Source organism: Mobula birostris, chromosome 24 (genome assembly GCF_030028105.1).
Source record: "Mobula birostris isolate sMobBir1 chromosome 24, sMobBir1.hap1, whole genome shotgun sequence".
Taxonomy (NCBI): Eukaryota; Metazoa; Chordata; class Chondrichthyes; order Myliobatiformes; family Myliobatidae; genus Mobula; species Mobula birostris.
The window spans coordinates 53432504-53448229 of NC_092393.1; the positions used below are offsets into that span (position 1 = coordinate 53432504).

The following is a 15726-nucleotide window of genomic DNA, read 5'->3' on the forward strand; positions in this document are numbered from 1 at the left end:
GGTTTTTCACACAATGGTTGGTGGGTATATGGAACGAGCTGCCTGTGGAAGTGCCTACAAATACAAAGCTTAAAAGGCATTTGACAGATGTGTGCATTGGTGGGTGTGTGGACGGAGGTCTCTGTAGTCGAGTGGCTGCACTCGCTCTCTCTTTCTCCTGGTAGTGGGGAGGAGTTTTCTGCTGATAGTCAAGATGGAGAATCTCGTAATAAGAAGCGACGCGGCAGATGGTAATATCCTAACAGTGACTGTCAGTCTACCCCTTCGCTGTGAAAATGGGCGATATCTCTCTGTACCTTGTTAGTGAGAGAGAGAGAGAGAGCCTGTGACATGTCGAACTGTCGGGTAAACAGTAGTTTTACTGACTGCAGATCTTCGTCTCTCTTTGGTGCTTTGCTGTTGCTTGGCGGGTGATGGACACTGATGCGTTTTGCTGAAACGGACAGGGGAGGAGAGGTTGAGGCGTTCATGATTGCTGGGGCTTGCGTGGGGGGAGGGGAGTCTTTGGGGTTCTAACATTCATTCGTTTGGGGTTCGGTTTCTAGTGGATTTCAGGTTGTGTACTGTACACATTCTCGGACAACAAATGGAGCCATTTGAACCGTTTGGAGGAATTCAGAGGGATGTGGGCCGAACTCAGGCAAATGGGATCAGCTCAGGTAGGCATGTTGGTTGGCATTGATGAGTTGGACCAGAGGGTTCAATTCCATTCTGTATAACTCTATAAGAGCAGGATTTTGACTCCCTTGAGCAATGCCAAGGGTGGTCTGGTGCACTCTAGAAGCAATGACAGAGAGATTACTATCAGCATCTGCCATTGCCACAAAGGGAGGGACCATTACCAATTTAGAAGGATGAGAGGGGATCTGATTGAAACATGTAAGATTATTAAGGGATTGGACACACTAGAGGCAGGAAACATGCTCCCGATGTTGGGGGAGTCCAGAACCCAGAGGCCACAGTTTAAGAATAAGGGGCAGACCATTTAGAACAGAGCTTCACACAGAGGGTTGTGGTTCTGTGGAATGCTCTGCCTCAGAAGGCAGTGGAGGCCAATTCTCTGGATTCTTTTAAAAAAGAGTTAGATAGAGCTCTTAAAGATAGCGGAGTGAAGGGATATGGGGAGAAGGCAGGAACGGGGTACTGATTGTGGATGATCAGCCATGATCACAGTGAATGGCGGTGCTGGCTCGAAGGGCCGAATGGCCTACTCCTGCACCTATTGTCTATTGTCTATTACCAGCTCACAGGTTCTCAAGTTACAGGATCCCATGGAACGATGTATCCCCGCACATAACTGACCCACATCTCACCAGCTGACAGAACTCCATGACCAGCAAGTACGGCGTCACCTCTGTGAACTGAGCCAGGCACTGGAGCAGATTGGGATGCTGCAGGCTCCTGTAAGAAACGTACAGTATTTAAGGTGCTGAGGTGTGAAACTAATTACCATTTAAAGTCCTGAATGCATTTCCAGCTACTGCACTCCCTCTGGACCGGCACAAGAGATGCTGCAGATGCAGGAAATCTTGAGCAACGCTCACGGAAGGCTGGAGGAATTCTGGAATCCGACAGCCCACTCAGTCACCTTCCCCAAACCTCCGAGTGCTCCTCCATCCTTTCTCCCAGTTCCAGCCCTTCCTCCTCACCATGCCTGGGAGATCCTGGGATATTCTGAGTAGCCTCAGTGGTGCAGGAGTTCCCATTCCACTGTTCGTCTGTCAGAGCCTTTGAGCAAGGCCCGTAACCTCTTCCCAATGAGACTGAAAATAGTGCAAGCACCTGACCAGGGGTTCCTGACATTTTAGACCAGGGGTTCCCGACATTTTAGACCAGGGGTTCCCGACCTTTTAGACCAGAGGTTCCCAACCCTTTAGACCAGAGGTTCCCGACATTTTAGACCAGGGGTTCCCAACATTTTCGACCAGGAGTTCCCGACATTTAGACCAGAGATTCCTGACATTCTCGATCAGGGTTTCTCGACATTTTCGACCAGAGATTCCTGACATTTTCGATCAGAGATTCCTGACATTTTTGACCAGGGGTTCCTAATGTTTTAGACCAGAGATTTCCAACATTTTCGATCGGGGTTCCCAACATTTTCGACCAGGGGTTCCCAATGTTTTCGACCAGGGTCCATGTTTTTTACGCCATGGACCAATACTTCTTTTTTCTTTCTAAGGACCCTTCACTAGACTAGGTTTTTCACTGTATCTCGGTGCATGTAACAATAATAAACCAATACCAATACTAATTCCACCCTGATGGTTGTGGAAACCTGCTGAATCTGTAAATGAGGATGACAGGACCCCAGGATCTCGGTGTGGGATCTGACTGAGGAGAACGTGGTTGAGAAGGGAAATAAACCAACCATCATTGAACAGCAGAACAGACCTGATGGTCTGAATGGCCTAATTCTGTGCTTACTGTATGTGCTCTGATCTTATGACCCATGTCCTTAGTATCCCAAACGAGCAAGGGACCAAGACTGCCCTTCACCTCACCACCGAGCAGTAACTCGGCTTAAAGTAGCAATTGGGTGCCTTTTGGCTGAAGTCACATTTGAGAGTGGATCGGTTAGGATGTGATGCATGCTATAGCCAAACAGCCAGCTAAGACTTCCAGCTAGTGCATGAATGGCCAGTTGGAAAGGGCTAATGGCTTCAGGGAGACCAGGCGAGCTGGAGTAAGTGTGGTAGCTCACCTGTAGGGCTGGGCTTCCTCCAGGAACCGCATCTGATCCTGAACGCTGGCCCCGATTTTTAACTCCTTCACTACCACGTGGCAGGAATTCAGGCTGATGTTCACCTCACCAAGAAACACCTGAAAGACATCGGAACAAAAAGTTAGTGGTAAGTCTTTGTAACATTACACCCTGTCTCCAGAGTGGACCACAGACTCTTCTTCCACCGACATTCCTGAGTGAACCCAATCCAAAGGAGGATAACTTCAGCTAGAAACCTTTGGAATGAAAGCCGTATCCTGACAAATATTCTCTTGCTTCTGACAGTGCAAGCGAAGGTCCCCTTTAGAGGATACAAAACAGAGGTTCTGGTCATTTCCCTGTAATAGACACACCTTGGGGCTTCAAATTACCACCATCATGGAGGAGGTACAGAAGCCAGAAGACCCACACTCAGAATCGGAATCATGTTTAATATCACCGGATGTGTCGTGAAAATTGTTGTTTTGCGGCAGCAGTACATTGTGTACATAATATAAAAAAACTATAAATTACGATAAGTATATATATGAAAAAATAATTAAATTAAATATCATGCATAAAGAGGGAAAATACTGAGGAAGTGTCCATGGGTTCATTATGCATTCAGAAGTCTGATGGCAGAGGGGAAGAAGCTGTTCCTGAAACATTGAATGTGTGTCTTCAGGCTCCTGTACCTCCTCCTTGATGGTAGTAATGAGAAGGGGGCATGTCCTGGGTGATGGGGGTCCCCAATGACGGATGCCATCATTTTAGTATCAGCTTCTTCGCTTCTGCTATCAGATTTCTGAACAGACCATGAACTTATGAACACCACCAAACTAAACTAATAAGCTCTTCTTGGGCCTCCAGCCGGGTACAAGTAGCAGTTATAACCAACGCTTGGATGACAAACTCTGCCATCTTCTTCAGGGATGATGCCTGGGCATGTCTAGTCCACTGGTATCTATACCCTTGTAGTCTATCCCTCCTGATTGATTAGTCCTCATCCAATCAGGTTTCCGTTCCCCCCACCTTGTTGACGGGATGCACGGTGGAAACGTATCCTTTCCAGTTACCCGGAGAAATCGGCAGTAGCAGAACACTGCATTCACAATGGCCGAAGGATTGACTTCAACAGCACAAAACTACTGTGTCACGCTCACGCCAGTCGCTTTTGGGGCTGCCTGGTAAAGGAAACCATTGAAATAAAACTAGAGGAAAAGAACTTTAACAAAGACGAAGATCTCGCTCTAAGAACTGAATCGATTGTAAACAAGGTGGGAGAGCAGAGACCTGATTGGATGAGGACTAACCAATCAGGAGAGACGGATTACGGGGGTATAAATACCACTGGACTAGACGTGCCCAGGCATCATCCCTGAAGAAGAAAATATCAGTTATAATTGATAGCTGTACCCAGCTGGAAGCCTATTCATCATATATGCTGGGAAAGCACTAGATCCTTCTTCGCTACCTGACTAAAAGTTTGCTCTCATTTAACACTAATTAATATTTATTTACTATTGCAATTAATTTAATGACATATGTTAGTGTTAATAAAACTGATTCTGATTCTGAGCATCTTAGAACAGAACATACACCCAGTGACCGCTTTATTAGGTACAGGAGGTAATAAATTAGGCACCTTCTGTACCTAATAAAGCTGTCACTGAGTGTATGTTCATGGTCTTCTGCTGCTGTAGCCCATCCACTTCAAGGTTCGATGTGTTGTGCATTCAGAGATGCTCTTTTGCACACCACTGTCGTAATGTGTTGTCATTTCAGTTACTGTCGCCTTCCTGTCAGTTTGAAGCAGACTGGCTGTTCTCCCCTACCTTCTCTCATTTACAAGACGTTTTTACCCACAGAAATGCTGCTCACTGGATTTTTTTTTTTTGCACCATTCTCTGTCAACTCTAGAGACTGTTGTGTATGAAAATCCCAGGAGACCAGCAGTTTCTGGGATCCACAAATCACCCCATCTGGCATCGACAATCATTCCACGGTCAAAGTCACTTAGATCACATTTCTTCCCCATTCTGATGTTTGGCCTGAACAACAACTGAACCTCTTGACCGTGCCCGCATGCTTTGATGCATTGAGTTGCTGCCACGTGATTGGCTGATTAGGTATTTGCATTAATGAGCAGGTGTACAGGTGTACCCAATAAAGTGGCCACTGAGTGTACAGTGGAACATTAGAGCACAGTTCAGGCCCTTTAACCCACAATGTTGTGCCGACATTTTAACCTACTCTAAGATCAATCTAACCCTTCCTTCTCACATAGCCCTCCATTTTTCTATCCTCCATGTGTCTATCTAAGAATTTCTTAAATGCCTCTAATGTATCTGCCTCTATCACCACCCCTGGTGTCCCATGCACCCTCCACTCTGTGTAAAAAGAAACTTACTTCTGACATCCCCGCTGTACTTTCCTCCAATCGCCTTAAAATTATATCCTCTTGTATTGGCACTTTCCTCCCTGGGAAAAAGTCTCTGGCTATCCACTCTATTGCTGCCTCTTATTGTCTTGTACACCTCTATCAAGTCTCTTCTCATCCTCTTTCGTTCCAATGAGAAGACCTCATTCAACCTATCCTCATAAGACACGCTCTCCAGTCCAGACAGTATCCTGGTAAATCACCTCTGCACCCTCTCTAAAGCTTCCACACCCTTCCGATGAGGTGAGCAGGACTGAACACCATACTTCAAGTGCGGTCGAACCAGGGTTTTATAGAGCTGCAACATTTCGGGCCGATTGAATTCACCACAGGCCACTCCGTTGCCTCAGTTTCATCCTTTGGAGTTCAAAACCGAGAGACAAAGACTACAAAAAGCAGAACACTGTGAATGATCAGGGATAGGTCTAAAACATCGACTATTTTCAAAAAATGTTAAAACAATACACCAGGCCCATCAGAGCTGAATTTATACAAACCGCCCAAAGCCCACACACCTCCTGACCCACCAGCCTCGCTGGCTGGTCTATTGTACTCTCATTCTTACCTGCAGCGGTCTTATTCTTCTGTGTGATCAGGTAGTTAAAGACAACAAGATTGTGTCACTAATGTGACTGTAGCCTATCACAGGAACAGGGAGTCACCGCAGACACTCAAAGTTCAATGTAAACTTATCATCAAATTACATATACTCTCTGTCACTATATACAACCCTGAGATCCATTTTCTTGCAGGCATTCACGGTAGATACAAAGAAACACAACAGAATCAATGAAAACTGCGCTAGCAACCAAGCTGCGAAAGATGACAAACTGTGCAAATGCAAAAAAAAAATAAATGAGCAATAAATATCGAGAACACGGTCCTCAAAAGTCAGTCCATAGGTTGCGGAATCAGTTCAGTGTTGGGGCAAGTGAAGTTATCCCCTCTGATGGTTGAGGGGCAATAACTGTTCCTGAAGCTGGTGGTGTGGGTGCGAAGGCTCCTGTACCTTCTTCCTGATGGCAGCAGCGAGAAGAGAGTAGGGCCCGGCTGGGTGGGGGTCCTAGATGTAAATGTGCTCATTGGCAGGCATGGCTTTAGCTGTGAAGGACTGGGCTATATCCATTACTTTTTCCAAGGGCATGGGTGTTTCCGTATCAGGCAGTGATAAAACCAGCTGGTACAGTAGTTAGTCAGTATTGTAGTCTGGATTTTCCGCACTTTTAACTGCGCCAGTGCGAGCTCCAAGTGCTGGGTGTCTACAGTGGATGCAGGCAGTACTAACTTGCCAACACAGGGCAGCATGGTAGCGAAGCTGTCAGCACATTGTTTTATAGTGCTAGCTGTAGGATCACCGTTCGACGCCCTCTGCTTCTGTAAGGAGTTTGAACTTTCTCTCCGTGACCGTGTGGGTTTCCTCTGGCTGCTCCTGGATATCCTCCCACAAACACGAGGAAATCTGCAGATGCTGGAATTTCAAGCAACACACATCAAAGTTGCTGGTGAATGCAGCGGGCCAGGCAGCATCTATAGGAAGACGTACAGTCGACGTTTCGGGCCGAGACCCTTCGTCATGATGAACTGAAAGAAGAGCTGGTAAGAGGTTTGAAAGTGGGAGGGGGAGGGGGAGATCTGAAATGATAGGAGAAGACAGGAGGGGGAGGGATGGAGCCAAGAGCTGGACAGGTGATTGGCAAAAGGGATATGAGAGGATCATGGGACGGGAGGCCTAATGAGTTGTGGGCATGCTGAATTGCCGTATTGGCACCAGAAACACATCCCTCGCTGATGTGAATTGATGCAAATGATGCATTTCAGTGTATGTTTAAATGCACATGTGTCAAATAAAGCTGATCTTTATCTTTACCTCAGCACAGCAAGCTCCCGCCAAGGTGAATCAGCAAAGGCAATGCACCCTAGGACAACTGGGAAACAGCAAAAGGAGTAGACACCTTGGTTAAATGCAGACTTTCTTTTCCAATGGACAACCTTATCAGCTGTTCTAGAGGAAAGATCTTGGCACAAAACGTCGACTGTTTTCTCTTTTCCACGGATACTGCCTGGCCTGCTGAGTTCCTCCAGCATTTTATGTGTGCTGCTTTGTACTTCCAGCATCTGCAGATTTTCTGCTGTTTGTGATTTAGCTGTTCTGATGTGTTTTCACCTGTAGGAGAGGGGAAAGGCTTCAGATTCTGAAAAAGTGTCTTTAGAAACCTGCCCTTGAGTTGGAGCTATGGAAACAATGTGAGCTTGTTATCGGGTATAAAACATTATGTTACTGATCTCCCAGCCTCTCAAACCATTGTTAGTGTTATACAATCCTTCATCTCAGGTAGTCCTGCGGGATCGCGGATGACTTGCTTCCAGCAGGAAGGTCCGCAAGAGCAGAAGGCAATGCGCAAAATGCTGGAGGAACTCGGCAGACTGGGCAGCACCGATGGAGATGAATAGGGAGTTGACGGTTTGGGCCAAGATCCTTCCTCAGGAGTTCAATCAGGTCCTGATTTAGGGTCTCGGCCCAAAACATTGACTGTTGATTCCTCTCCGTGGATGCCGCCTGACTGACTGAGTTCCTCCAACATTTTGTGTGTGTTGCTCTGGATTTCCAGCCTCTACATAATCACTTGCATTTAAGGCGCAGAAGACAAAGGTCAGATCATTTTGATTGGACCGGATTTTAAAAAAAATATCCCAAATAGATTTTATCATTTTGGTATAGGTGAGGCAGTGCCTTTAAGTTATAAACAGAAGCAGTCCTTCCTACCAACCTGCACAATATCAGCTGTAGGGTATCTATGAACCACTATGTTGATCTACCCTGTATCTATAGTAGTATTCACTACAGTGGGCACATGGCCAAGTGGTTAAGGCATTGGACTAGCGATCTGAAGGTCATGAGTTCGAGCCCCAGCCGAGGCAGTGTGTTGTGTCCTTGAGCAAGGCACGTAACCACACACTGCTCTGCGACAACACTGGTGCCAAGCTGTATCGGCCCTTGCCCTTCCCTTGGACAACATGGAGAGGGGAGACTTGCAGCATGGGCAACTGCCGGTCTTCCATACAACCTTGCCCAGGCCTGCGCCCTGGAGAGTGAAGGCGCAGATCCATGGTCTCGCAAAAGTAACGGATGCCTTATATATATATATATATATTCACTACAAACAAGGAAGACCCTGGTGGGGATGACTAACCCCACCATTGCAGCTCAACACCAATGCCCAGGAATGATGAAGTCTACAGAACGTGGTGGACACAGCCCAATCCATCAGAGGGAAGACCCTCCCCACCGTTGAGAACTGCAAAAGACAGCAGCATCCATCCTCAAGGACCCCCACTATCCAGGACAGTGCTCACTTCTCACTGCTACCATCGGACAGGAGGTACAGGAGCCTCAGGTCCCACACCACCAGGTTCAGGAGCAGTTATTACCCCTCAACCATCAGGCTCCCTGGACCAGAGTGGATAACTTCACTCACCTCGACACTGAGCTGATTGAACAACCTTGCGACTCAGCATTATCTATCTGTCTATCTAATATTTGCACAATTTGTCTTTTGCACATTGGTTGTTTGTCCATCTTTGTTTATGTATTGATTTTAATGAATTCTAATGTATTTCTTTTACTTTCCTGTAAATGCCTGCAAGAAAATGAATCTCGGGGTAGTATATGGTGACAGATACGTACTTTGAAAATAAATTTACTTTGACTTTGACTATTCTGATTTGGGATAAGATGAGCAGTCTCAGAGGGAAGCAGACAGGAATTCCTAGTTAAGACAAAGGAATAATTCTGCTGACAAACTCTCCTGATCTTACTCAGCTTGAAGCTGAAGTCTGTATATTTTCCCTGTCATGGAAAGTACATCACCAGGGAATGAAGGCAGATGACACCAGAAGCACTCAGCGGGTCAGGCCACATCTGCGGACAGTGAGCATCGACTCTGCCCCTCTCTCTCCCCAAAGACGCTGCCTGCCCCGTCGAGCGTTCCCAACATCCACTGCGTTTTATTTCAGACTTCCTGCATCTGCAGCATTTCAGTCTTCACCGCCAAGAAGTCCGCTGACTGAAGGAGAGCCGACGTGCGACTGCTTTCTGCCCTCGGGTAAGTTGTCAGCAGGCTTTGCAAAGGGGAAAGGTAAATTCTGCCATAAGGTATAAGCCACGGGAGCAGATGTTCAGCACCACAGTTAAATGTTATACTTAACATATTGACAAGCTGGCAAGACTTGGCTGGCTTCTGACGCCTTCTGTGAAGTCCAAAGACCAACCTCCCATTAGAGATTTAAACTTAGAATGAAATCAATGAGAAATGCCCTCTACACCGATTAACACATGCTCACTGTCTTTTGCTGCATTTGCTAGACGAATGTACATGTATCGTTTTTCATAAATTCTATTGAATTTCTTTATTTTCCTGTAAATGCCTGCAAGAAACCGAGTCTCATGGAGACATAAATGTACTTTGATAACAAATGTACCATTAAGCATAAGGGGAAAGAGGTTAAACAGTAGCAGGTTTAAAAGCAACATCCCACCGACCTTTCCAAACCAGCCGACACCCGCTTCCTTCAGGTACAGGAGACTCTGACGGCCTAGGTCTGTCTGGTGAAGGAACTGCCCTGTAAATAGACGCAGGAAGGTTATCACCGCCTTCTCCTTCTGCTCCTTTCCACTGGCGATCCTTCCCCACCACGCACGCCCTCCCTGACTCGGCAGCCCACGACGTACACAGAGAGAAGAGGGGCGCTGTGGAAGTCACTGCCATCTCTGGGTGGAGAGACCCGACAGGAGAGTGGGAGAACAATTTTTTTTTGGGGACGGCGTGGACCCCGAGGCAGAGACCCCGGCAGTCTGCTGCCGTCGGAGCCAGAGTGAACCGGTCGCTGGCCGGAGAGAGGCGGCATTTATCCCTCCTCCTGGCACCCTCCACCCCTGTTTCTGAATGCACGCACTGACAGCAATATATTCTTTGTCACTGACTTGCATAAGCGTGGTCAGCTGGTTGCTGGAGAAGGCAGCACAGTTCCAGCATTCCACTGACATCAGACACCTTCTAGTGAATAACGCATCAGAACACATTGATCACTGCCCTCCTACTTCCCAAGGCTTCCACTGCAAAGAGCAAGCAGAAGACAAATCACCAAGCTTAGAGAGGAAGGCTGTCTTCAGAATGGTCAAGCTGCAGTTCCCAGCTGTACTCGGGTGATAAATATTCAGTATTTTATGCATTTCGATGCACACACGGCACATACATTAAAAACACTTCAGGGATTCAAGACGGTTTATTGTCATTCTTCAGCGCACACACGTAAAGGAGAACGAAATGATTGTTACTCCGGATCAGATGCAGCATAATGCACACAGCACATCGAACCTCGAAGTGGACGGGGTACAGGAGCAGAAGACTGATGCACTATCAATTACTCCAAAAGACTGGAAGTAGAGTAAATACTGAAAGGCTTTCATCAGCAGCAAAATGGGACCTCGTCCATGCTGAGTATCTGCCCTGGACTGAGGGAGGAGCAATGGCACAGTGGCCTTTATTCAGGGGTCTGTGGGAGGAGCCACAGGGGCAGTCAGCAGAGGGGTGTGTCCAGGCAGGTAACCCAGTTACAACATATATATATATGGTTTACCACAAAGACCACAAATATGGTTTACCACAAAGACCACAAACATCAACTCAGTGGCCACTTTATTAGGTACAGGAGGTAGCTCATGACGTGACCACTGGGGGTATAAAAGCAATGGTATAAAACACACTGCACATGTAACTGTTACATACACAGGCTGATCGTATGTACACACTAGGTGATGTGGTGGGGTGGGTTCGTGGGTGGAGGGTGTTGATCAGCCTGGGGGCTTGGGGAAGGCAGCTGCTTTTGAGTCTAGTGGTCCAGCTGCGGATGCTGCGTAGCCTCTTCCCCAAGGGGAGTGGGACAAACAGTCCTTGAGGAGGGTAGGTTGGATCGTTCATGGTGTTACTGGCCCCCTTCCAGCACCTTTAAGTGTATATGTCCTTGATAGTGGGTAGGCTGGTGCCAGTAATGTGTTGGGCAGTGTTAGCTACCCGTTGTAGAGCCCTCCTGTCCCACACAATACAGTTTCTGTATCATGCAAAACCATATGCAGAAGTTCATAATGCCTGTACATTTTTACAACATATTAACATAAAACTATGACGTGCATTCATTAAAAAAGATTAAATTAGCTAGTGGCTCACAGATTTGGAAATGTCAATTATCTTTCCTTTTCAATCAACCATTGAGTGTGTGGTAAACCATGTATATAGGTTGTAACTGGGTTACCTGCCTGGACACAGCCCTCTGCTGACTGCTCCTGTGGCTCCTCCCGCAGATCCCTGAATAAAGGCGATTGTGTCACTGCTCCTCCTCACAGTCCAGGACAGATACTCAGCAGGGACGTGGATCCATTTTACTGTTAATAAAACTGATGCACTATCAATCACTCCGAAAGCCTTTCAGTATTTACTCTACTTCCAGTCTTCTGGAGTAATTGATAGTGCATCAGAGTGCAGGAGTTGGGACTTATTGTTGCAGAAGTGAAGATGAGAGGCAATAATGGTTGCCCCATTATAGGAAGGATATCGAGGCTTTGGAGAGGCTGCAGAAGAAACTTACCAGGATGCTGCCTGGGTAAGAAGGATTGAAAGGCTTATTAAATGAGGAGTGTTTGATGGCCCAGGACCTGTCCTCACTGGAACTTAGAAGATGGGGTGGGGTGGGATCTCATTGAAACCTATTGAATGTTGAAAGGCCTAGATAGAGTGGATGAGGAAAGGATGTTTTTGTAGTGGGGAAGTCCAGGACCAGAGAGCACAACCTCAGAATAGAGGGACGTCCACTTAGAATGGAGGTGAGAAGGAATGTCTTTAGCAAGAGAGTGGTGTTGGGGGTAGGGTACTGACATGGCTAGAAAATTGGTTGGTGGACAGGGATTAATGGGTCCTTTTCAGAATGACGGGCAGTGACTAGTGGGGTACCGCAAGGCTCGGTGCTGGGACCGCAGCTATTTACAATATACATTAATGATTTAGATGAAGGGATTAAAAGTAACATTAGCAAATTTACAGATGACACAAAGCTGGGTGGCGGTGTGAAATGCGAGGAGGTTGTTATGAGAATGCAGGGTGACTTGGACAGGTTGGGTGAGTGGGCAGATGCTCGGCAGATGCAGTTTAATGTGGATAAATGTGAGGTTATCCACTTTGGTGGCAAGAACAGGAAGGCAGATTACTATCTGAATGGTGTCAAGTTAGGAAAAGGGGAAGTACCATGAGATCTAGGTGTCCTTGTTCATCAGTCACTGAAAGTAAGCATACAGGTACGGCAGGCAGTGAAGAAAGCTAATGGCATGTTGGCCTTCATAACAAGGGGAGTTGAGGTCCTTCTGCAGTTGTACAGGGCCCTGGTGAGACCGCACCTGGAGTATTGTGTACAGTTTTGGTCTCCAAATTTGAGGAAGGACATTCTAGCTATTGAGGGAGTGCAGCGTAGGTTCACAAGGTTAATTCCCGGGATGGCGGGACTGTCATATGTTGAAAGATTGGAGCAACTGGGTTGTACACACTGGAATTTAGAAGGGACCTGATTGAAACATATAAGATTATTAAGGGATTGGACACACTAGAGGCAGGAAACATGTTCCCGATATTGGGGGAGTCCAGAACCAGAGGCCACAGTTTAAGAATAAGGGGTAGACCATTTAGAACGGAGTTGAGGAAGAACTTTATCACACAGAGGGTTGTGGTTCTGTGGAATGCTCTGCCTCAGAAGGCAGTGAAAGCCAATTCTCTGGATTCTTTCAAGAAAGAGTTAGATAGAGCTCTTAAAGATAGCGGAGTGAAGGGATATGGGGAGAAGGCAGGAAAAGGGATGATCAGCCATGATCACAGTGAATGGCGGTGCTGGCTCGAAGGGCTGAATGGCCTACTCCTGCACCTATTGTCTATTGTCTATTGGTGAATCTGTGGAATTTGTTGCCACAGGCAGCTGTGGAGGCCAGGTCATTGAGGTTGATGGATTCTTGATAAATGAGAGCGTGAAAGGTTATGGGGAAAAGGCAGGAGATTGGGGCTGAGAGGGAAATGGATCAGCCATGATGAAATGGCAGAGCGAGTCAATGGGCCAAAATGGATGACAGGTACTGAAGGAGGAATTAGAACAAATGTTCCAGATAACATTTTGGCAAGCCAGTGTAAGTTTACATTGTGTAGTGATTATCCCCACAGCACACTTCAGATGAAACCTCACATTTAATTTCTTGCTAAGTGTAGTGGCTAAGGCTCATTAAGTAAGTAATTACTTCAAAGCTTGCTCAAGATTCTATTTTCTTTTCATCACCAGAGCATTAACAGCAAAAGATCCAAACTTAATGACCGCAGAGAACACGGTAGCTGTGATAAACCATATATATATATATATATATATATAGGTTGTAACTGGGTTACCTGCCTGGACACGCCCCTCTGCTGACTGCTCCTGTGGCTCCTCCCACAGACCCCTGAATAAAGGCAATTGTGTCACTGCTCCTCTCTCAGTCCAGGACAAATACTCAGCATGGACGTGGATCCATTTTACTGTTAATAAAAGCCTTTCAGTATTTACTCTACTTCCAGTCTTTTGGAGTAATTGATAATGCATCAATAGCCACTGTGTCTTGGCAACTGACCATGCCGAGAGACTCCCGCTTCCGTGAAATGCAAGTGTGCTTCACGAAAGGCCTTGTGGTAGGCTTCGGCCTGTCCATGTAGGCCTTTCAGCGTGAGGTTGCTGATAATCCTGTGCACATGTGGAAGCCCAGGAGACTGTACACTTGTGGAGTGATGCCCAGTGTTCCTAACTCTTAGCTAAAGCCACGGGGTCTCTGTGCCTGCTCTCTGAGTTCCCCATTGATTGTCCTTCCAAGGACAATGTTGCTGATCTACCTGTCCAGAGCTCCTAGCTACACCCTTCCCACCCCTGTAAAAAACAGGGACAGCATTGTGGTGGAGTTAGTACAACCGCTGCCTCACAGCGCTAGAGGTCCAGGTTCAATCCTGAATGTGGGTGCTGTCTGTGGAGATCTTGTGGCCCCCCAGTGCGAGATTTCTGATAAGCCTCGTTGTGAGGGAGATAGTCACAGTCACGGGATAAAGGGTAAAGCGCATAGGGTGTGCTGTTTTCAGCTATTCTCTGACCTCTGGCTTTCAATGTGTGGCGCAGAAGTCCGAAATGCAGTGAAGGCCGTGCGGTGAATAGGAACTCACGCCACCAGAACCCACCAATTTCCCGTCAGTGTGGAAAGGCTCTCTGGGACACGTTAGCTGCTAATGACACAGTTCCACTGGTCTGGCAAACTCTGAGTCATGTTCTGGCTTATTGTGTTTCTTGATTTTAAAAAACATTATCATTTTAAAGTAGGGGAGAGTTGAACTGGACTGGCCTTGTAGAATGATATCATTTTAATATGTTCAGATTGGGATAAAGCGTGTCCTGTGTTGATTTGTACTGACACCATTCCCTTCGAACACTGGTCAGCCTCTGAGACATGGGTTGCAGGACAACACTACCCGTCATTGCTCCACATTCCTACACAGTCCATGCACTTTACTTCCCCTATTTGTTAATTAGCAGCAAGTTCAGATTCTGTCTGTCTGTTCCTGTTGGGAACTGGGCGTAGAATCTGCAGGCGGTGGTTGTCCGCATGCTACCAGAGCGAGGTGGAGTGGCGCACAGACCCATGGTGAAAGAGGCAGGGCTGCGTCATGACAACCTGGCCTGTCCCCTCTGCACCTTGTGAGGAGACCGATCTCCCCAGCTCACTGTGTCCGGTCTCAGAGCAATAGTGTTGCTGAAGTCTGCATGTGTGTGTGTGTGTGTGTGTGTGTGTGTGTGTGTGTGTGTGTGTGTGTGTGTGTGAGAGAGAGTGAGTGAGTGTGAGTGTGTGTGTGTCTGTGTGAGAGAGAGAGAGAGAGAGAGAGTGAGTGTGTGTGTGTGAGCAATAGTGCATGTGTTTTTCTGTAAATGGGAGGTGGTTTGTTTATGTGTAGGTGTGTGGGCATGGTGTATATGTGGGAAGGTGTGTGTGTGTGTGTGTGTGTGTGTGTGTGTGTGTGTGTGTGTGTGTGAGAGAGAGTGAGTGAGTGTGAGTGTGTGTGTGTCTGTGTGAGAGAGAGAGAGAGAGAGAGAGAGTGAGTGTGTGTGTGTGAGCAATAGTGCATGTGTTTTTCTGTAAATGGGAGGTGGTTTGTTTATGTGTAGGTGTGTGGGCATGGTGTATATGTGGGAAGGTGTGTGTGTGTGTGTGTGTGTGTGTGGGGGGGGGGCACGCGTGCGTGCACACGCAAATCTCTGTGCGTTACAGCCAGTGAATGCACAGTTCACCCACAAACGTGCATATTGACACGCGTGTCTGTGTTGCCAGGTTAGTTCTTTCACTCCAATGTTCCCTCTCAGCTGTGAACGTGTGCGTGTGCACGCATCTTTTGCTACTAGCGCACTAAGGAATTTAAACCGCGCACAAAAGGTTGCCATCCTCTACCTTGATGGAATGTTAAGTAGATTCACAATCGTACACAAT

General features: G+C 47.0%; 1 protein-coding gene across 5 annotated transcripts in view; it reads right to left on the bottom strand.

Moving 5' to 3' along the window:
- The window catches only part of aatkb (apoptosis-associated tyrosine kinase b), a 387622-nt gene that overhangs the window by 67357 nt on the left and 304539 nt on the right, over positions 1–15726 (bottom strand). For all 5 annotated transcript variants that reach the window (XM_072242720.1, XM_072242719.1, XM_072242721.1 and 2 more), the window contains 3 exons: positions 9685–9764; positions 2705–2823; positions 1314–1401 (listed from right to left, as the gene is read on the bottom strand). In XM_072242720.1, the coding sequence (XP_072098821.1) occupies positions 1314–1401; positions 2705–2823; positions 9685–9764 (287 nt within the window). The remainder of the gene's footprint in view (positions 1–1313; positions 1402–2704; positions 2824–9684; positions 9765–15726) is intronic.